The 22,631-nt window shown below is 45.2% G+C and overlaps 1 protein-coding gene across 1 annotated transcript in view; it reads right to left on the bottom strand.

Moving 5' to 3' along the window:
• Positions 1–855: 855 nt before the first annotated feature.
• The window catches only part of LOC142312276 (uncharacterized), a 168,640-nt gene continuing 146,864 nt past the window's right edge, over positions 856–22,631 (bottom strand). The window contains 2 exon segments of the mRNA XM_075351210.1: positions 856–1,088; positions 1,090–1,696. Coding sequence (XP_075207325.1) covers positions 945–1,088; positions 1,090–1,696 — 751 coding nt within the window. The 3' untranslated portion in view covers positions 856–944.

The raw sequence follows: 22,631 nt of genomic DNA, 5'->3' as shown, positions 1-22,631 counted from the left end.
AAAACAGTTGCTTCCTTCTACTCAGGCAATGTTCCCCAACTCTGAGGACTGTTTTTTCCAGCAGGACAATGCGCCATGCTACCCAGCTAGGTCAATCAATGTGTGGATGAAGGACAACCACATCAAAACCCTGTCAAGGCCAGCCCAATCTCCAGACATGAACCCCATTGAAAATCTCTGGAATGTAATAAAAATGTAGATGGATAGTCAGAAGCCATCAAACAAAAGAAGAATTGCTTAGATTTTTGCACCAGGAGTGGCATAAGGTCACCCAAAAGCAGTGTGAAAGACTGGTGGAAAGCATGACAAGATGCATGAAAACTGATTAAAAATGGTTATTCCACAAAATATTGTTGATTTTTGAACTCTTCCTAAGGTAAAACATTAGTATTGTTGTTTCTAAATGATTATGAGCTTGTTTTCTTTGCATTATTTGAGGTCTGAAAGCAATGCATTTTTTTGTTATTTTGATAATTTCTCATTTTCAGAAAATAAATACAAAATGTATTGCTTGCAAATTCGGAGACATGTCAGTAGTTTATAGAATAAAAGAACAATTTACATTGCACTTAAAAATATACCTATAAAGAGAAAAATCAGAAAAACTGACAATTTTGCAGTGGTCTCTTAATTTCTGCCAGAGCTGTATTATATATTGTTTTATTTAAAGATCTTTAAGGAGGATTATTATAGTGAAATACAGAATAAATAAATAGTTGCAGCAAAATAGTCAATTTCTCGATTACATTTTTTTCATGGTCGCCGGCTCTATCAGCTATGTGGTGGCCGTCTTGTCATGCACAATACATTTTCTAGTTAAATTTGCTTACTATAGTCCAAAAATATGATAACATCTAAGGTAAAATTCATTGCTCATTTAATTATACTGTTATATGATTTTTGTACAATGAGTCATTAAAATCAATAATTTCTCCCCATGTGAGTTATTTCTGATGGTTAAAAAAAATAAATATTTTCCAGCAATTCATTTTTTCACATTCTAGGTATGATAAGGACTTGTCAACTGAGTGACGTCTCATGTGTAACAGTATTTGATTTGTAGGCAAAACATTTCCTACATTCTTAACGTGAAAAAGGCTTCTCCTTTGTGTGGGTTCTGTAGTGTTTAGTAAGGTGTGATTTGTCATTAAAACATTTCCCACATTCTGAACAAGAAAAAGGCTTCTCTCCTGTGTGAATTCTCTGATGTATCTTAAGATATGATTTCTGGCAAAAATGTTTCCCACACTCTGAACATGAAAATGGCTTCTCACCTGTATGGGTTCTATAATGTACAGCAAGATTTGATTTATTGAGAAAATATTTCCCACATTCTGAACATGAACATGTATTCTTACCTGTGTGGTTTCTCTGATGTCTGATAAGATTTTTTTTCTCTCCAAAGCATCGCTCACATTCTGAACATGAATATGGCTTCTCTCCTGTGTGAATTCTGTAGTGGCTAACAAGATGTGATTTGTTGTTAAAACATTTCCCACATTCTGAACATGAAAATGGTTTCTCCCCTGTGTGGATTCTCTGATGAGCGATAAGATGTGATATAACTCTAAAACATTTCTCACATTCTGAACATGAATACGGCTTCTCTCCTGTGTGAATTCTGTAGTGGCTAACAAGATGTGATTTGTTGTTAAAACATTTCTCACATTCTGAACATGAATACGGCTTCTCTCCTGTGTGAATTCTCTCATGCTCAACTAAAGTTGATTTATGGTTAAAATATTTCCCACACTTGGAACAAGAAAATATCTTTTCCTCTGTTTGAATTTTTTTATGTTTAACCAAAGGTATTTCGAGGTGAAAACTATCTCCATATTCCGAGTCTGAAAATGTCTTCTTTGCTTTAAGAGCATTTTGCATTTTAATGTCCATTTGCTGACTTTTATTTTTCTTAGTATTCTGCAATGATTCAGAAGATATGACCTGTTTCATAGGATCAGATGATGAATCTTTTCTGTGAAGGGACGATGGGATATCTGGAGTAATGGCATTCACTTCAATTGTATCCTGTGTGATATCAAGCCCATCTGATTTACAAATTGAAGATGTCAGTTGTCCTTCTGATTTTCTGGTACCATCATCTGCTAAAAATAAAACAAGTAATTTTTTTTTAGTAAAATATCCTTGAAATTTATATTTTTGAACATTTCTACCATAAAAATTGCAAGTTATGTAGCAAAATCTATCACTAAGACAAGAGCATGGTGTTCAACTGTTTGTTCATTTGTATCACAAATACTGGAATAAAAAGCCACCAAAAACATCACGTAGGCGAATATGATACCATTAAAAAGTTCTACCCAGCCCATAAAAAAGCCCTGACTTCCGGATCCGGTCCTGGCTGAAGAGGCAGCATAGAGGGGAAGCTCCCGACACACCTCTGAGAAACCGATGATAAAGAACATACCCGGGCAAGTGAGTGAGCCGAGAGCAGCACGTCTGGGAGTAGGAAGCAAGCAGCTATGGAGCGGTACTTACTGAAGAGTGCTGGCGGCGGTGAGGGGCCCTGGAGGAGTGGAGATCCTGACTGGCAGCGTGGGGAAGAGGAAACTGCTATGGCGCCGACGAGCATTATGGAGGAGGAGCCAGAGTCCCCAGTGCAAGATGTGGTAATGAAAGGCAGGAGAGGGAGAAATGAAGGAGATGAGAGCGGGTGGGGTCGGAGGAGGATGGAGCAGGATAGAAATCGCTGCAGGGGATTGAAGAGGGAGGAACACAATGGGAAGAGGAAGGTGACATGGAGGAACAAGAGAGAGGAGGAGGAGTGCGGCAAGGAAAGGGTGCACAGAGACGCAGGAGACCGGATTGAACACTCAAACACTCAGTATAAGGTGTCTAATCATGATCAATGCCAGCAGAAGCTACATATCAGAAAAAGTAACACCCCTTCTAAAGTAAACAAGAAACAGCCAGGCACACCATTATCTAAATCCTGTAAACAAATGGGGGAGGGAGGAAAAGGCTTAACACAGAATAAGAGAACTAAGAAAACAGCACCACCTGCAGGCCAAGACAAGCATACACAAGAGCTCAATGTTGACTATAAAAAACTGGCTGAGGAAGTGGCATCACATCTGTCAAAAGATTAAAGTGGCCATTGAAACAGCCATACAAACATCCCTAGCAGCTATGCAAAAGCAGATAAACGTCCAGGCATCTAGACTGGCAGAAACAGAGCAGAGAATATCTGACTCAGAGGAGAAAATACTGGCTATGCAAGAGCAAATAACAGCTCTAGTGAAATCTAACGATTATTTGAGAGATAAAGCGGAAGATTTGGAGAACCGGTCAAGGCGCAATAATTTGCGCATTGTGGGGCTGCCAGAATCGGTATCTTTGGGACAGCTGGATAGCATATGTGAGCAGGAGTTACCTCAGGCCCTAGGCATTAAGGCTAAATTCAGAGTGGAAAGAGCGCACAGAGTGGGACCACTGAGACAACAAGAAGCGAATAGGGGAGAGGATCCAAATCCAAACAAGAAAGCCCCGCTGAGAGCTAGGCAAGTGATAGTCAAATATCTTGATTATAAACATAAAGAGGAAATACTGAGGGCCTTTAGAGACAGACAGCGAACATTGCATTACCAAGGCAGTAGATTGCTGATTTTGGTAGATTACTCAGCCGAAGTCTCCAGAAAGAGAAAAGAATTCAGCAAAGTATGTTCATTCCTGTATAACAAAAAAGTCAAGTGCCACACTGAAAGTCAGAAATCTCAATGTCTCATTTGCATACTACAAAGACTATAAATAAAGAAGCAGAGCGTACTCTCATGGCAGAACAGGATAAGAATCGGGCTGACGGACAAAGAAGAGGAAATAATGGAGAAGGGACCAGCAGAGGAGGATCCCCAAGAGGCCCAGGGAAAGACCCGAGAAGCTTTGAGGAGCAATCGCAAGTGGAGAGTGGAGAAGAAAGGAGATCGAGCCTAGTACAACAAAACAATCCTCGCTCGGAACACAGAGACTAACTGTTGGGAATGGTTCATGATAACTGAACTGAACTAGATATTGCTAGTCCTGTTCTCGCTTTCTTGCACTCTCTCGCTCTCTTACTTTCACTCTCTCGCTCATTTTCAGTTTCGCTTTCACGCTTATTTTCAGTTTCACTTTCAGTCCCACACTCACTTTGTCTCACACTCTTTTTCTCTCGCATATTCAGTCTCACGCTTACTTTCAGTTTCACTTCCAGTTTCACTCTCACTTTCCCTTCCACTCATTTTCACTCGCCTTTGTCCAGGAATGACTTCCAGGCGCAAATGAAGTGGATCTGAGTGTTGGGACGGCCACCAGAAAGTAGAGTTAAGTTGGACTTGAAGTTCTTATAGAGGTCTTGTCGTACTGTACTATTTTCGACATATTATTTAAGGCTCGTTCATGTGACTCATGTGAATCCGGGGCTAGAACGTATACTCTAAGGGGGGTGACTAGGGAGCTCATCAGTTTGGCTAGGAAAAGGGGAAGTCATCAGCATGGCGAAAAGAGCCAAAAATTTCCCAGAAGGGAAAACTTGTTCTACAGTTACTTATTTATTGTTATATTTGTTATACCTACAAGGTGGGGAAAAGATGTGTCAAGCCTGGGGGGCAAATTCTATACCTGGCGATAAATGTCTTGTCTCTTGTGAGTTTAGGGCCCACAGGGGAGGAAGTAGTGAGAGCAAAATACAAAGGCAAACATGGTACAAATAACTACATGGAATGTTAAAGGCTTGAGATCGCCTAACAAACGAGCAATGATACTAAGGCTGCTTTCACACATCCGGTTTGAGCTGTGCGGCTCAATCCAGCTGTGAAACCTATGCAACGGATGCGGCGAAAACACCGCATCCTTTGCATACGTTTTTTACATGCGGCCCGTCCGGTTTTTGCCTCTTGCGGCATGCTACTGAGCATGCGCAGTGGCAAAAACCGCATGCGGCGGCCGGATGCGGTTTTTGCCACATCGCGCCGCATCGGGCTTTTTTTTTTGACGCAGAAAAAAAGGTGCCAGGCAACGTTCCATCCGGCCGCCGCATCGGCTAAATCTGCCGCATGCGGCAAAAACCGGATGGACCGCAAGGCCATACGGCACAATGCGGCACTAATTAAAGTCTATGCAGGAAAAACGCAACCGGCAGCAAAAAAAACAAACAAAAAAAACAGTTGCGTTTTTCCTGCAAAGCGCCGGATTGTGCCGTACAGCAAAAAACGGAGGTGTGAAAGCAGCCTAAGACATCTGAAAAGACTAAAAACAGATATTGCATTATTACAGGAAATGCATTTGGGGAAGGAGGACTTTTTCCGCATGAAGAAATACTGGGTGGGTACTGTATATGGGGCAGAGGCACAAGGTAGGAAAGCGGGGACAAGGATTCTAATACATAAACAGCTCAGCCATGAAGTAGTGACACACGAGGCAGACGATCAGGGACGGTGGCAACATTTAACAATCATTAGTTCAGCGGGTAAATTAAGTATCTACAATGTCTACAGTCCAAACTCCCAACAGAGCATATTTCATGATGGCATAAAGGCCAACATACTAGCAGTTGGGGAGACCAACATCATAGTGGGAGGGGATTTTAACACAGTCCCAGACTCAGCTGAAGACAGGAGGAGGGGGGAAGGAGAGGACAGGGGATGTGGACAGAAGGCCGGACCATAGGGATGTAACATTAGAAGACGTGGGTTTGAAGGACATCTGGAGATTAGCTCACCCGCATGATAGAGAATATACACACTTCTCGCATCCTCATGATAGCTGGTCGCGTGTTGATCAATTTTGGATTTCTCAGGGCCTAGTTTATGGGGCACAAGAATGTGTGATAGAAAACATGGTGATATCTGATCATAGTCCGGTGAGATTGGGTATCAGAGAGAAATTCAAGAGAGATACAGATATATGGAGATTTCCATTGTTTCTTCTCAGACAAGATAATTTTCACAGGGTATTACAAGAGTGCTGGGGAGAATTCACAGAGGAAAACAAGGAACACAAAGGGAACCCAGTGCTATACTGGGAAACGGCAAAAGCGGTCTTGAGGGGTCGCCTGATGGGGTATGAGAGTTATAACGCCCAGAGTAAAGCAGTGCGGGTAGCATACACAAAGTATTTGGCAAACGAATCTCCCACGGCAAAAGACAGATGGTTGGAGGCGAAAAGGGGGTTCGATGAATGGGCCAAAAAAAATGAACAACTATTTTGGTCGCATAAGGAAGCAGAGTTACATAGATTTGGAAACAAGGCGGGGAGGATGTTGGCAAATTTGGCAAGGGGTAGCAGGTAAAGGACAGTGATTTCCAAACTAAAAAGAAATGGGGGGGAGGTGACCACAGATCCTAAGGAAATTAATAAATTGCTGGGAGATTTTTTATAGAAAACTATATGGGCCAGGAAACAATGACATGACTGACGAGGCAGAGTGGTTAAGACAAGCACACTTGCCTAGCTTAACAGAGGAATATCTGAGTGACCTAAACGCAGATATCACAGTGGAGGAGGTGACTAGAACAATCGGGGAGCTTAACACCAACAAGGCACCAGGCCCTGACGGTTTTAACAGCGAATTTTATAAGACTATGAGAGATCGGGGGCGTGGCCTGAGCAGCATGTGAGGAAGACCTGTGTAGAGACAGCTCCTGCAAAAAACTCCTGTATAATCCTGTCCAGCTGGGGTTAAAGTTTGTTTTACTGCTTTCCTGGAGTGGTGACCTCTCCTAGACTGAGGGGGCTTCAAAGACCTGAGTGATATGACCAGAACTCGGGCTGATAAGAAGCGCGGGACACAGGCCACACTCATGGACGCTGGAGCTTCATGTGGGGGCAGGGCGTCTGATGCAATAGCTCGCCTCAGCAAGTTTGCACGAGATCAGCCTGAGATACCTGGAGCTGTTAAGCAGTGTGACCTCAGCGTGGAGGAGATCCCAGGACAAGAACTGATGGAGGAGGAAGAGCAGCAGGGAGCTGTGAGTATGTTGGCTGCTGCCAGTAATGTGGAGAAGGGGGACAACTTTAGAGCTGCAGATGAAAACACAGATCCTGGGAGAGCAGAGCCCACCCTCAGTGATGTGCTTGCAGCAGTAAATACCTGCAACAATATGCTAGCCACTTTGAATATACAGATGGGAGGAATTAAAATGGACATTTCATCTATCAGGCACGAGTTGCAGGGGGTCAATGTACGGGTGGGGGCCCTGGAAGACCGGGTCAGTGCCACAGAGGATAAGCTGCCCCCTCTGACTCGGGACCTTGGCAGAGCAATCCACAATATCTCATTGCTTAGGGCTAAGGTGGACGATCTAGAAAACAGATCCCGCAGAAGCAATCTCCGACTGGTCGGGGTCCCAGAAAAGGCAGAAGGCAATAATCCAGTAGCTTTTTTTGAAATGTGGCTCCCCAAGACTTTGGGTATGGATCTGTTTTCTCCTTTCTTCACTATTGAGCAGGCACATAGGGTCCCCACTAGACCCCCACCACCAGGGGCACCCCCTCGTCCTATCCTCCTCAAGCTACTGCACTTCAGGGACAGGGACACTGCGCTCCGCAGAGCCCGGGAGATTAAGGATCTGGCTATTGACGGCCATAAGGTCTCACTGTACCCGGATTTTTCCACTGAAATCCAGCAGAGGAGAGCGCAATTTATTGATGTCAAAAAACGCCTGAGGCAGCTGCAGATCTCTTACTCAATGCTATACCCTACCAGGCTGCGAGTGGTGGCGGATGGTGGGACAAAGTTTTTTGACACTCCAAAGGATGCAGCCGCATGGCTCGATACCAATGAAAAAGGACTGCGCAGAAATCACCGCTGAGGATTATTGCGGATTCCTTGCTGTTGGACTTGCTGAGGTGAACGTGCTATGTTTCCCAGCTGGAACACTTATGGACGGTTGGCAGGAGCCACCCAGATAGGTTATTATGCAGTTGATGACTGTTCAGGAATTTAAACCGTTATGTGCTCTTACGGTTATGTTTAGCCCCACTTCCCTCTGTTTGAGAGGAATGTCCTGGTTTACTGTGTATGTTTTTATGTTGTTTGACCTTTTCGTTTTATGCACCTGTTTGGTCTATGCTCATCTATGGGAACTGCTGCAGATGGGTCCGGGGGTCCCCGCTTGCTGCCCCCTGCTGTTACATATGTGCACTCACCCTTATGGCGAAGGAGGTTAATATAGTGGCCTGGAATGTGCGAGGATTGGGTGAAGCCACTAAAAGATGTGCAGTTTTTCTGTTTCTACAGCAGCTTAAGCCAGACATAATATTCTTATCAGAAACGCACTTGGTGAAGGAGCGGCTCCACTTGCTCCACAAAAAATGGATAGCCCATGAGTATCACTCTGTATATACCACACATTCCAGGGGGGTGAGTGTCCTGGTACACAGGACAGTGCCGTTTGAGTGTCTTAAAGCTTCTGTGGATCAGGAGGGTAGATTTGTATGTCTTTACTGTGTCCTTCATAATGTGCGCTGTGTTCTAGTTGCAATTTATATTCCGCCGCCATACACAGGGGAACCATTGAAACGTATTCTCAATTTTGTTGCTTCCCTCCCTGAGGTCCCCACCCTATTAGTAGGAGACTATAATAATTACTTGCACCCGTATTGGGATAAGTTACATACAGGGAATATCTCAGTGGGGGCGACAGCTACATCCCTTGCCAGACTGATGGAGGAGGTGGGATATGTAGATATTTGGCGTATTAGAAACCCGCAGGTCCGGCAGTATTCATGCTATTCTAGTTCTCATCATTCACTGTCCCGGATTGACCTGGCCATTGGAAATGCTCAGCTGCTGCCTTGTGTAGCTTCAGTCACGTACCTGGCCAGGGGGGTGTCTGACCACTCCCCACTACAGGTCCGTCTAAGGCTTGGGGACCCGGACCGGCTGGCGGGGATACCTTGGCGGCTCAACCCTTTTTGGATACAACTGATAGGGGGCACTCTGACTGACACTATACGGGAATATTTTGTGACAAATGACGGTACGGCATCTAAACATATAGTGTGGGACGCAATGAAGGCGTATGTTCGTGGGACATATATTAGGGAAATTTGCACCCGAAAGGCGAAAACAAGAGAGCGCACTAAGTATCTGACGGACACTTTAGGTGATGCAGAACGACTTCTTATATCTAACCCTACAGATGATGCCAAGCGGGACTTAGAGAGGGCGCAGAGAGCTCTGAGAGACCATATGACTTCCTTGGCCACTAACAAACGCTTTTTCCTTAAGCAGCGGTACTTTACGGAGGGGGAGAGTGTGGGACATCTCTTGGCTACAATTGCTAGGGCGCAGGAGGGATTGACCTATATCACCAAATTGAAACTTGACACTGGAGAGGAGGTGAGGGACAGCGGGAGGATTGTGGAGGTCATGCAACAGTATTACACCCAATTATACGCCTCTAAATCGCATTATGGGGATGAGGAACTGCGGGAGTTTGTGGAGGAGATCACTCTCCCCAGTCTGTCAGATAGTGAGAGAGAATCCCTGAATAGAGATATAGACCTGGAGGAGCTGGAGGAGGCGCTCGGTCAAATCCAAAATGAAAAGGCCCCAGGTGCGGACGGACTCCCGGGTGAATTCTACAAATTATATACCCATCTGCTGCTGCCAAGACTCTTGGATGTGTTCAGAGATGCTGAGGAGAAGGGATCCCTCCCTGCATCCATGAGGGAGGCTATTATTGTTCTGATTTTAAAACCCGGGAAAGATCCGACCGCGCCTGACTCCTATCGCCCAATCTCGCTGCTTACATTAGATATTAAATTAATCGCTAAAATTCTAGCTAACAGATTGTCCCGGGTGATCACGTCAGTGATCCACGAGGATCAGACTGCATTCATCCCCAATAAATCTACTTCCATTAATTTGCGACGTTTATTCCTGGGGATACAGCTAAGTTCTGAGGGGAGAAACAAGGAGAGGGCAGTCCTGTCATTAGATGCAGCCAAAGCCTTTGACAGTATTGAATGGAATTTCCTATGGGTAGTTTTGGAGAAATTGGGTCTTGGCTCCAGATTTATTGGCTGGGTCAAATTGTTATATGCCTCTCCGCGGGCCAGGATTCGAGTTAATCGTTGTACCTCCTCGTCTTTTAATTTGGCCAGGGGCACGAGACAGGGCTGTCCTCTCTCTCCATTACTATTTGCAGCGGCAATCGAACCATTGGCGGCTATGCTTCGTGCATCCGCTGGCGTAAAGGGGTTTGAGATAGGCGGTCTGGAGCATAAGGTTTCCCTCTATGCGGACGATTTGTTGCTGTATCTCAGGGAGGTGGGGACATCGGTGGGCCCAGCAATAAATATTATTATAGAATTTGGTAGGCGCTCGGGACTCCTAATAAACTGGAAGAAATCGGCCCTGCTCCCTATAGATCCACTCCCATCTAATTTTAGTACTCTGGGGCTGCCAATTCCGACGGTGGATAAATTTAAATACCTGGGGATTGTGGTTAGTGCCCGACCGCGTGATTACTACTCTCAAAATCTGGAACCAGTGTTGGCTCAGTTTAGGAACAAGATAGATGCCTGGTGTCGACTCCCACTGTCCCTTATTGGCCGTGCTAATCTACTAAAAATGGTACTGATGCCCAAACTTCTGTATCTTCTCCACAACGCCCCAATATGGATCCACTGGAAATTTTTCCGTAAAATCAACACTTTGTTTCGGGAACTCTTGTGGCAAAAGCAGCAGGCTAGAATCCGCCTTGAGACCCTGCAGAGAGGGAAGGAGGATGGGGGTCTGGCAGTCCCCAACCCGTGGGTTTATTATGTTGCGGCACAGATGCAGCACTTCAGGGGGTGGGGAAAGGATGAGGCATATGACGCTGGGGGCAAATTGGTGAGGGGCCTTGCAGAATGGGGACACCCAGTGGCTTTTTTGGATGCAGGATACTCACCCAGAGGAGGAACATTATATCCAACATTATCATTGATGTACAAGGTGTGGGATAGAGGGAAGCAGTTGCTGGGAATATCAGGAATGACTGAGTACTGGCCCTTATGGCATAATCGTGGACTGGCGGAGCTGCGGAGACTCCCGGGTTGGAGAATGTGGGTGAGCAGGGGGGTGCATCAGGTGTCTCAGATTCTTCAGAATAATATACTTAAAAGATTTGACCAGCTTCAAGCTGAGTTTGGGATACCGCACAGTTCCTTTTACCAATACCTGCAGCTCCGTCATGCCTATGAGACACAGACACGTCGTATGGACATTAGGATAGAGCGGAATCACACTCTTACTGAATTGTTGACATCTGATCGCTCCTATGGTATTATTTCTAGGTTGCATACAGTGATGTTATCTAGACACCTCGACAAATTCCCTTTGCAGGCTAGAGAGAAGTGGGAGAGGGACCTAGGCCCTATGACAGAGGAACAGTGGGGTGAGGTCCTGTCTCAGACTCCAAGCCTTGCTGTATCTGAAGGCCAACGACTGTCACAGCTATTCCTGTTACATAGAGTATATAGGACACCTAGTCTATTGCATAAGATGGGAGTTAGGATGGATGATCTGTGTCCTAGGTGCGGACAGGAAGGTGCGAATCTGATGCATATGATGTGGTCCTGTGGGAACATTGAAGATTACTGGAGGGCAGTACTAGATTTGGTTAGACAAGTTTTCAATATCCGTCTACAGCCAAGACCTATTATATGTATCCTGGGTCTACTGGAGGGGGGGGTGGACTTGAGTTCGCCGGTAATGGTCGGTATTACACGTCTCTTGTACCAGGCTAGGAAACTGTTGGCCTACCACTGGTTGGACCCAGCGCCTCCGGTCATCGGGGATTTTAGGGAAAGAGTAAACGCTATACTTCGACTGGAGAGAGGAGTATACCTTAAAAGAAATGCATTGAAAAAGTTCTATAAGATCTGGGGGGCATGGTTGGATACCCCAGGCCTTCCCTCCTCGGCGTTACTGCAGGACAGTGCGAGCGACCAGGTCCTTCTCCTTCTGACCGGTTAACAAATTTCCTCAAATAGGGTGATATGCGTACTGCTGGAAGGTGTGTGCATGTATATGTGTGTGCATGTATATGTGTGTGCGTGTGTGTGTGTGTGTGTGTGTGTGTGTGCATGTATATGTGTGTGCATGTATATGTGTGTGCATGTATATGTGTGTGCGTGCGTGCGTGTATGTATATGTGTGTATATATATATAATGTCATAATGATGCTGGGTAAGCTATACTATGGAGAATATATTGGGAAATAATATGCACTTTGAGACCCATATTGAAATGAGACGTGGACTGCGGGTGCATTGTTTATTATGTTATTTGTGTGGTTTTTCTTATTGACTAAAGGTTTTTTCGCTTTCTGTGATATTTCTATGGAGGGAATTATTTTATGTGTTGTATAATTTTGATGTTAAATAAAAATGAACCTGATTTAAAAAAAAAAAAAGACTATGAGAGATCTGATCTTGCCGGATATAACTGCTGTATTTAATGCATTTTTGGAAGGAAAGGAGATTCCTAAAAATTCAAAACGTAGCATATATCAAATTACTCACTAAGGGAACTAAAGACCTGGATGATCCCACTAGTTATAGACCCATATCACTTATAAACCAGGATTTAAAAATAATGTCTAAGATTATGGCTAATAGATTGGCCAGGATTCTTCCAAGGATCATTACAGAGCACCAGGTAGGGTTTATTAAAGAGAGAAATGCTGTCACTAATATCCGGAAGACAATACTAGTGGTGGATGCGGTGAGATTGGAACAGATAGAGAGGAGGGAAAGACCTGCTCTAGTTACACTCGACACAGAAAAGGCGTTTGATAATGTAAATTGGAGCTGGTCGGACAAAGTACTAGAGGCCACAGGGATTGTAGGCAAAATGAGGCTTTACATTAGGAATCTTTAGGCTAACTCAGGTGCCAGGATACACACTCCAGGTTTTCTATCAGACATGTTCCCTTTGATGAAGGGAACAAGACAAGACTGCCCATTATCTCCCATTCAATTCCACTTGGCCATTGAACCATTGTCAAGAACACTGCAGGGTCCGAATAGTTTTAAAGGGATTAAGGTAAGGGGAACTGAAATAAAGACAGCACTTTTTGCCGATGATGTCATACTATATATGGGGGACCCTAACGCGAATTTGCCACAGACTCTAGCCCTAATTGAAAAATTTGGATTAGTCTCAGGATTCAAATTGAATAAAAAAAAAGTGTGAGATCCTGTTCCTAAAAGGGCGGAATGCAAGATATGGTTGTCTATGTGGCATTCCTATAGCACAGACATCACTTAAATACCTGGGAATTCATATAGGAAAAACGGTGGAATCAATTTACGAGATGAATTATGGCCCGCTAATTAGGAAAATCATAGCACAACTAAAGGGATGGAAGGGTCTGCCTCTACCACTACTGGCAAGATGCCACCTGATAAAAATGATGAGCTTTCCTAGGCTGTTGTACCCATTCCAGACGATCCCGAAATTGCTAAAACTGAGGGACGTAAATAGGCTCAACTCAGCGTATGCAGATTTTATATGGCGGGGAAGGAAACTTAGAATAAAAGTTACGATCACTGATGAAGTCAACGGAGGAAGGAGGTCTCAGTTTCCCAGATGTTCGGGGTTATAACCTGGTGTGTATAATGAGACATGTGTTTGATTGGATGAGAGGAACGAGCAGGCACTCAAACTATGGCATGGAAGCCAAGTATGCATCACCGTGGGATATGGCGTCCATTCTACACTCCCCATTGTCCAGGGCGGATGGGCACATAAGGAACTCAATCTTATTCCGAGATACTATGCTAACATGGAAACTGGTAAGAAAGAAATTGGGACTGTCATGGAAAGTATCTAAGTACTTAAATCCCTGGGCATCTCCAAACTTTCCCATGGGATGGGAAAATAAGCTATTTACTAGATGGAAAGAGAAGGGCGTCGAGAGAATGAAGGATGTCATGAATGTGGAGGAGAGAAGGTGGCTGACAGGGCGGGAGGTGCTTGACAAGTATGACATTAATAGCTCACATATCATCCAATATGAACAATTGAAGCATGGATTATCTGTAGATTTGGGTGAGCTTGGAAAGGAATTGAATAAGAGTTTGATTGATGAGCTTATGGAAAGTGATGTAGCAAGTGTAAATGTTTCCCAAATTTACCGAACATTTCGGGGAGTGCTTATAGCCAGGGAGGATAGCCGTACTCTAACAGCGTGGGGGAAACAATTGAAAGGGCAGGAAGTGGTAGGGGATATATTGAAGGGATGGGTACAGATGCGGAAACATGTTACCAATGAGAGACGGAGAGACGCCCAATTTAGAATTTTACATAGGGCTATTATGGGCTTCAACATTCCGGGAAGAGATATGCGGTGTCCTAAATGTCAAAGAGAAAATACAGATATGCTGCATGGACTATGGGAGTGTAAGGAAATTCACAGGTTCTGGAATCAAGTTAGATTATTTGTCCAGGCAACATGGGGAATTTCTGGAAATCTAGAGCTAATGGTGTGGATTTTTCATTCCTTTGGAGGGAGGAGTAAGAGGGGGATCGGACATGCTGGGAAAGAAGAAATATACAATAATACATGACTTAGCCATGATAGCCAAACGGTCCATCTTAAAACATTGGATACAAAGGGAGGGCCCATCCATAAAACAGGTCATCGGTGAATTACATAATCTATTGAGACTGGAGAAACTGGAAGCGGAAAGGGACAAAGACAGGTTGACACCCAAGTTCTTTGGGAAATGGAGAAACTTCATTGAAAGTCAATTTACTCAGGGAGAAATAAATAATCTGATGATACCTTTTGTACAATCGGAATGGTACCTTCTGAATGATATCCAGGACAACCTGGGTAAATTGAAAATCACGTAGGTGTGGGTTCCGGAGGGAAGGGGAGATGAGATGCTAAGGTAGCAACAAGACGTGCCAGAAAATTTGGAAGCATTCGGAGTTGGCACAGGGGTTTAATGATTTTAATTGACTTGTATCGCGTATGTTATTTCTTAGTACTTTTGCCTTCGTTTAATAGAGACCATATCAAACAGATAAACAGTTTAAAATATCAAGTTGGGGCATTGCACCCTATTATGTCACATATTGTCAGACAAATGTTTTTCCTTGTGTAACCATGAATATCTTGTTATGTTTATAAAAAATTGGAAAATTAATAAAAAGCCCCCAGGTCAGTTCCATCACCTGCAATAGAAAAACAAAGGGTTTCCACATTATTAGTGGCTCAGAGGTTGTTGAAAAGCACCATGGCTTTCACAATCCAATCCAGCAAAATCTGATTTCCCAAAGTCAAATCTCTCACTCACTTGTGAGCTTTACAGTGTGCCCAAACCACATATAGCATCAATGTATTTTCCATTGCTGTAGTGAGAAGAACCCACTGAATTTTTGGTATACATGTCTCTTGAAGCACAGTCTGGGCACAATGTATTGGGCAATAAAATGGGATATTTGCAACATCCATTGCACGCTAATTCCTGGAAAACGCTTGAGGTGTCACAATAGTCAGAACAACTATGGAGAAATTCACTGAGGGTTATTATTTCCAAAATCGAGTAACTTTATGGGATTTTCTACTGCTATGATTTTGTGCCATTTTGTCACATTAGGGCTTCTACAAATGGTGTGTCACATCTCCTCTGGGATCTGCTCCAGCGGCTTATGTTTCTGTCACCAGGCAAGGCATCATGCATTTTGCATGCAGTGGTGATGATAAAGGAGACTTGGGAATGAGAAGCTCTGGGCAGTGCAGGCTCTGGCAGTCACTAAGATTAGGGTGGCTGGAACCAGTGGCGTACAGTCAATAGAGGCAGACCACTCCACTGCCATGGGGCCCGTGAGCTGGAGGCAGGAGAGGGGGCCAGCAGCTGACAGCCCAGGCCCCTCCCCTTTTATCCCTCAGCTCACCAGGCCCCAGGGGGCAGAGCCGCCATCAGGGCAATGAGGGGGCCCGAGTCACTCATAGAGAGCTGCCCTTTCTCCTACTCTGCACTGATTTATGTGATCGGTGCAGGACAGGAAATGTACTATGGAGGCTGCGGTGAATGACATGTCATCTAACTAATAATATGCCTGATTACATGACCAGTGAACATGCAGGTCCTGCTGTTTAGCTGCTGCAGCCTCCATGCAAGTCCCCATGGTTTTTCTCCTGCTCTTCACTGATCGGAAACTGGATGTCTTGCTCTCATCCCCTGCCTGTCGCTCTCATCCCCTGCCTGTCGCTCTCTCTCATTCCTTATCTGTCTGTTTCTCTCTCTCTCTCTCATTCCCTGTCTGTCTGTCTCTATCCGTCTCTCCACCGATATCATATTACCCCAGACAGAAGCTTCTTACACTAGCAATGTCCTTTGTTGCCTATAATAACCAATCACAGCTCCTATTAATGACCTCACCTCCAAGCTCCATTGACTTTAATGGAAGGAATTTTTTGGAGAGTAACTGTAAGGCTTAAGACACACGGCATGAAAATCGGTGCGAGTGTAGTGCGATAAAACATCGCATTCCACTCGGACCAATATTTGCCTGTGTCAGCACCCATCAGCGATTATTTTCTCGGCCCCAATCGGACCAAGAAAACAATCGCAGCATGCTGTGACTGTAATGCGAGACTCTTTCTCTCGCACCCATTCAAGTGTATGGGGCGAGAGAAAAATCGCACTGCACTCACATTACACCGGTGTTCCACGAGTGCAGTGCGAGAATGGGAATAGCCGGCTACGAGAGAGGGTGTGCTGTATTTCCATGTGTCCTGCAGTATATCTCATCTGAACCCTCTATCCTGGTACATCTATAACCCTGCGTGCTGTAACTTTTGCTATGTCACCTTTACATTAAGTTTGATACTCACTGATGTATTACAAGTTTCATCTTTGAAAATGTTATCTGTTGGTGGAAGGTATGACTTGTGCAGTCTGGAGTCAGGCTGGATGTAAAATGTTCTGTTCCCTTTGATTCACTAATTACTCCCTGGTGTGATTACCTTTTGGTAATTTCCCTTAACAAGCAGGCCTCCCACAATCCCCCTTACCTATTCCTCTTGCTCTCCCTATATATTTGGTGCTTTCATCAGGGGTGCATACGTGCGGGGTGCTGCATGCGTGCCATCTATTGAAAAGTGCCAGTATTGACAAGTGCTGGGCAGTTATTTCAATGGCAGTTAGTCAGGGTAGGATGCAGGTAAACTACTCTTTGACACCGTCTGTTTCACCCATGACTATTATTCCGATCTCCATCATTCTATGTGCCTTTACTGTCCACTTTCACCGCCCTGTCCCCCCCTCCATCCCCACTCATCCACATCAGCCCCTCTCTCCTCCCCTCTCCGATGTACAGCTCCCAGGCTCTTTTCACCGATTTAATAAATCTCAATCCCTCATGCTCCAGGGTCTTACATAAAAATCCATGCCACAAGTTCAAAAACCATCTGATCTTTCTCCTTCTACTCCTACTTCTTTCAGGTGATATCTCTCCTAATCCCGGGCCACCCCATGCTAACTTTACCCCCTTCCCCACCTCCCATAGGAACCCTGATAACCTTATTAACATTAGTTGTACACCCTCACTTCCCTCTTTTAATTGTGCTCTCTGGAATCCACAGTTTGTATGTAACAAGCTTCCTTACATCCACAATCTCTTTCTCAATAACTCTCTTAACCTTCTAGCCCTCACTGAAACCTGGATTCAGGATTCTGACACTACTTCCCCTGCCGCCATTTCTCACAGTGGTCTACACTTTTCCCATTCACCAAGACCTGAAAACAGACATGGTGGTGGAGTCTGTTTCTCCTGTCCCCACAATGCACTTTCCAAGTCATCCCCCCAGCTCTATCACTCTCATTCCCATCCTTTGAGGTCCACACCATCAGGCTCTTCCATCCCCTCTCCCTCAGAGTGGCGGTCATATACCGTCCACCTGGCTCACCCACCCAGTTTCTTCACCACTTTTCAGCCTGGCTGCCGCACTTCATGTCCTCAGAATTACCAACCCTTATCCTAGGAGACTTTAACATCCCCATAAACAGCCCCTCCTCCTTATCTGCATCCCAGCTTCTATCTCTCACCAGCTCCCTTGGCCTCTCACACCTCTCATCCACTGAGACACATGAAGATGGTAACACCCTTGACCTGGTCTTTATCCGCCTCTGCTCAATCTCTGACTTTGACAACTCACCTCTTCCCCTCTCTGACCACAACATCCTCTCATTCAAGCTCACAAACCCTCGCCCACCCCAGCACACTCCCACGTATCACACATTGAGAAACCTACAGGCCATTGACTCTCAAACACTTACAGACTCTCTACACTCAACACTGTCCCCTATCTCCTCCTTTTCCTGTCCTGATCTGGCTGTAAAGCACTACAATGACTTACTCAAGTGTACACTAGAGCAAATAGCGCCCCTCACCTTCAGAAAGACCAAACACAGAGTAAAACAGCCCTGGCTCACATACTAAACTCTATTTCTTCAGCGATGCTCCAGGAGTGCCGAACGCCTATGGAGGAAAACTCTCACACCAGAAAACTTCATCCACTACAAGTTCATGTTAAGGACCTACAACTCTTCCCTTCACCTCGCCAAACAGACCTACTTCACTACCCTTATCTCCTCACTAGCCAACAATCCAAAAAAGCTCTTTCACACCTTTCACTCCTTCCTCAGTCCCAAAGTACAGACCCCTATCACAAGACCTTCATGCTGATGACCTGGCCATGTATTTCACAGAGAAAATAGAAAACATCAGCAGAGAGATCAGCTCCCAGCCATCAAGCTTTGTGAATCCCATCCCTCCCCTTATCCCATCCAGCTCACTTTCCACATTTGACCCAGTTACAGAGGAGGAAGTCTCCAGGCTCCTCTCTTCTTCTCATCCCACCACTTGCCCTACTGATCCCTTCCCCTCACCTCTACTCCAGTCCCTGTCTCCGGTTGTCACCACTCACCTAACTAAAATCTTCAATCTCTCTCTCTCTTCTGGTATCTTCCCTTCCTCCCTCAAATACTATCATTACTCCATTATTAAAAAAAACCCTTCTCTTGATCCGTCCTGCACAAGCAACTACAGACCAGTCTCCAATCTCCCCTTCATCTCCAAACTCTTAGAGCGCCTGGTCTACTCTCGTCTCACCCGCTACCTCTCCACTCACTCTCTTCTAGATCCTTTACAGTCTGGCTTCCGCCCTTTACACTCAACAGAAACTGCCCTTGTCAAAGTGACCAATGACCTTTTGACAGCAAAACGTAACGGTGACCACTCTCTGCTTATCCTTCTTCACCTCTCTGTAGCCTTCGACACTGTTGACCACTATCTCCTTCTCTCTATGCTCCATTCTATCGGCCTAAAGGACACTGTTCTTTCCTGGTTCTCTTCCGATCTTTCTGGCTGCTCATTCAGCGTATCATTTGCTGGCTCCACATCTTCTCTTTCTCTCACCGTTGGTGTCCCTCAAGGTTCAGTCCTCGGCTCTCTTCTTTTCTCCCTCTACACTGCCCCAATTGGAATGGCCATCAGCAGATTTGGCTTTCAATACCATCTTTATGCTGATGACACACAGCTATACACCTCATCCCCTGAGCTCACCCACGCTGTACTACAGAACACAAGTGACTGCCTGACTGCAGTTTGCAACATCATGTCTGCTCTCTATCTGAAACTTAACCTTTCAAAAACTGAACTTCTGCTTTTCCCTCCGTCTCCCAACCTTCCTAAACCTGACATCTCCCTCTCTGTATGTGGCACAACAATAACTCCAAGGCAGCAAGCTCGCTGTCTGGGTGTTATACTTGACACTGATCTCTCCTTCACCTCCCACATACAATCTCTTGCCCGCACCTGCCGCTTGCACCTCAAGAACATCTCTAGAATCCGCCCCTTTCTCACAATGGAAATGACAAAAAACTCTCACCGTGGCCCTGATCCACTCTCGCCTTGACTACTGTAACTCTCTATTAATTGGTCTCCCCCTAACTAGACTCTCCCCTCTACAGTCCATCCTTAATGCAGCAGCCAGGGTCACCTATCTGGCTAACCGCTACTCGTATGCCTCTGCTCTGTGCCAGTCATTGCACTGGCTGCCCATATATCATAGAATCCAATTCAAATTGCTTGTTCTCACCCACAAAGCTCTCCACAGTGCGGCACTCCCCTACATCTCCACCCTCCTCTCGATCTATCACCCCACCCATTCTCTACGCTCTGCAAACGACTTTCGACTAACATCCACACTAATTCGAACCTCCCACTCCCGGATCCAAGACTTCTTCCGAGCTGCACCAACCCTCTGGAACGCTCTACCCCAAGAAGTTGGGACAAATCACAACTTACTCAGCTTCAGGCGCACCCTAAAGACGCATCTCACATCTTTTTAGGGCAGCCTATCACACTCCCTAATCAGATTTGTTTCACATAGTCCCTCTACAACGTCTCACAACATAACTCCACATCAAACTCCATGGCACCCAAATGCATCTCAAGGCTCTGGCCAATTGGTCCAGGAAACCATCCACCATTTCCGTGAGATGGCTGGATTGTCATTGTAAATAAGCACTTGTACCTTGCCCCCCCCCCCCCCATATCTCATTGTAGATTGTAAGCTCTCACGAGCAGGGTTGTTTTTCTTTTCCCCCTCTAAATATTGTATTTTCTGTAACTGTTACTTGCTTGTATAGTATCCCCCTGAATTGTAAAGCGCTGCGGAATATGTTGGCGCTATAGAAATAAAGATTATTATTATTATTAGGGGGAGATAAATCCCTCCCTCCCCTCCTCAGTGCCGGCCCGCACCTCCACAGCACCGTCCCGTCCCGTGCAGCTGAGGTCCGATCGCATGATCGGAGCTCAGTTGCAGCGACACTCGCATGACACTTGGATGCTGCTGTACTGCCAGCGTGAGTCAAGTGTCATGTGAGGATTGCACTAGTGCCCAGTGTGGCCGCAGCCCAAAGTGCAGGGTTAAATTTTCCCCTCAAAACATAGTCTATGACGTTCCCATGAGGTGTCTGTGCAAAATATCGTGATTGTAAATGAGACGGTGCGGGTTCCTATATCAGACACATATACAGTACACATATAATATATATATATATATATATATATATATATATATATATATATATATATATATATATATATATATATATATATATATATATATATATATATGTGTGTATGTGTCGTCGGGGTCACGTTGTTAGTGACGCACATCTGGCATCTTTTGACATATCGTACCGTGTGACACCTCCGAACGACTGTGAACGAGCAAAAATACTCACCTTATTGTTGCTCGTTGACACGTCGTTCATTTTCAAAATGTCGGTCCTCCCTCTGTGCTCCTGTTGTTTGTCGTTCCTGAGGGAGGCAGCACACATCGCTCCGTGTGACACCCCGGGAACGATGAACTGCAGCTTACCTGCGTCTCGCCGGCAATGCGGAAGGAAAGAGGTGGGCGGGATGTTATGTGACGCCGAATGTCCCGCCCCCTTCAGGAAGAGGATGTTCGCCGCCCACAGCGTGGTCGTCTGGGAAGTAAGTACGTGTAATTGGGGGGGGGGGGTTAACAACTAATTGCCCGTGATGCACAAACAGCGGGGGCGGGTACGATCGCACGATAGATCGTCCCATGTGACGCCGGCATAAGACTAAGGGGTACTTTGCACTTTGCGACATTGCTACTGCGATATCGTCGGAGTCAAATCGAAAGTGGCGCACATCCGGCGCCGGTAACGACGTCGCAATGCCTAGATGCGCCGATAAACGATCGCAAAAGCGTCATAAATCGGTGATCTGTGCAGTGTCGAACATTTTCATAATGTCGCACCAATAGGTGTTCACATGTGACGCCAGCCCCGACGCGCACGTTTTGGCGTCACCTTCGTCACATGTGAACACAGGTCTTCTTGTATCCAGGTAAAACAACCTTTTCTTATCACCACTTCTCCCCTATTTATGTGGACACATATGTCTCTATTTTTGCACAGTAGGCCATATTAATGATTTCTTTGAGCTGTATATGCATACCTCCTTAACATCCATTTACACAGCATACCACAGCTCTCATTACTGCATATACTAATGTTAAAGTTGACAACTATACATATGGTTTTGCTTTTAACACCCTCATTGGCTGGTTATATATGTGTTCATCATTACCCCCTCTTTTATTAAACAGATTCCTGATGGTTAATTACTTTATATTTACCATTGATATTACTGTGAATAACTATGTTAACTTGATATGGCATGTATACCTGAATTTTTTCCTTAATAAACCATCAGGTCTAGTATCCTTATACCTGTACATTGATACCTGTCCCTACCTGTTCAATATTTACACGTGATGCCCCTGTTTTTAGCTCTCTGCCAGTTGGCATTCATTTTAATAATAAAATACTGGGCGGCACGGTGGCTCAGTGGTTAGCACTGCAGTCTTGCAGTGCTGGGGTCCTGGGTTCGAATCCCACCAAGGACACCATCTGCAAGGAGTTTGTATTTTCTCCCCATGTTTGCGTGGGTTTTCTCCGGGTTCTCCGGTTTCCTCCCACACTCCAAGGACATACAGATAGGGAATTTAGATTGTGAGCCCCAATGGGGACAGTGTTCCCGATGTATGTAAAGCGCTGCGGACTATGTTAGCGCTATA

The sequence above is a fragment of the Anomaloglossus baeobatrachus genome, chromosome 5, assembly GCF_048569485.1.
Source record: "Anomaloglossus baeobatrachus isolate aAnoBae1 chromosome 5, aAnoBae1.hap1, whole genome shotgun sequence".
Lineage (NCBI taxonomy): Eukaryota > Metazoa > Chordata > Amphibia > Anura > Aromobatidae > Anomaloglossus > Anomaloglossus baeobatrachus.
Note: the sequence above shows the minus strand (reverse complement) of the source record. Positions and strands in the feature narration are given on the sequence as shown.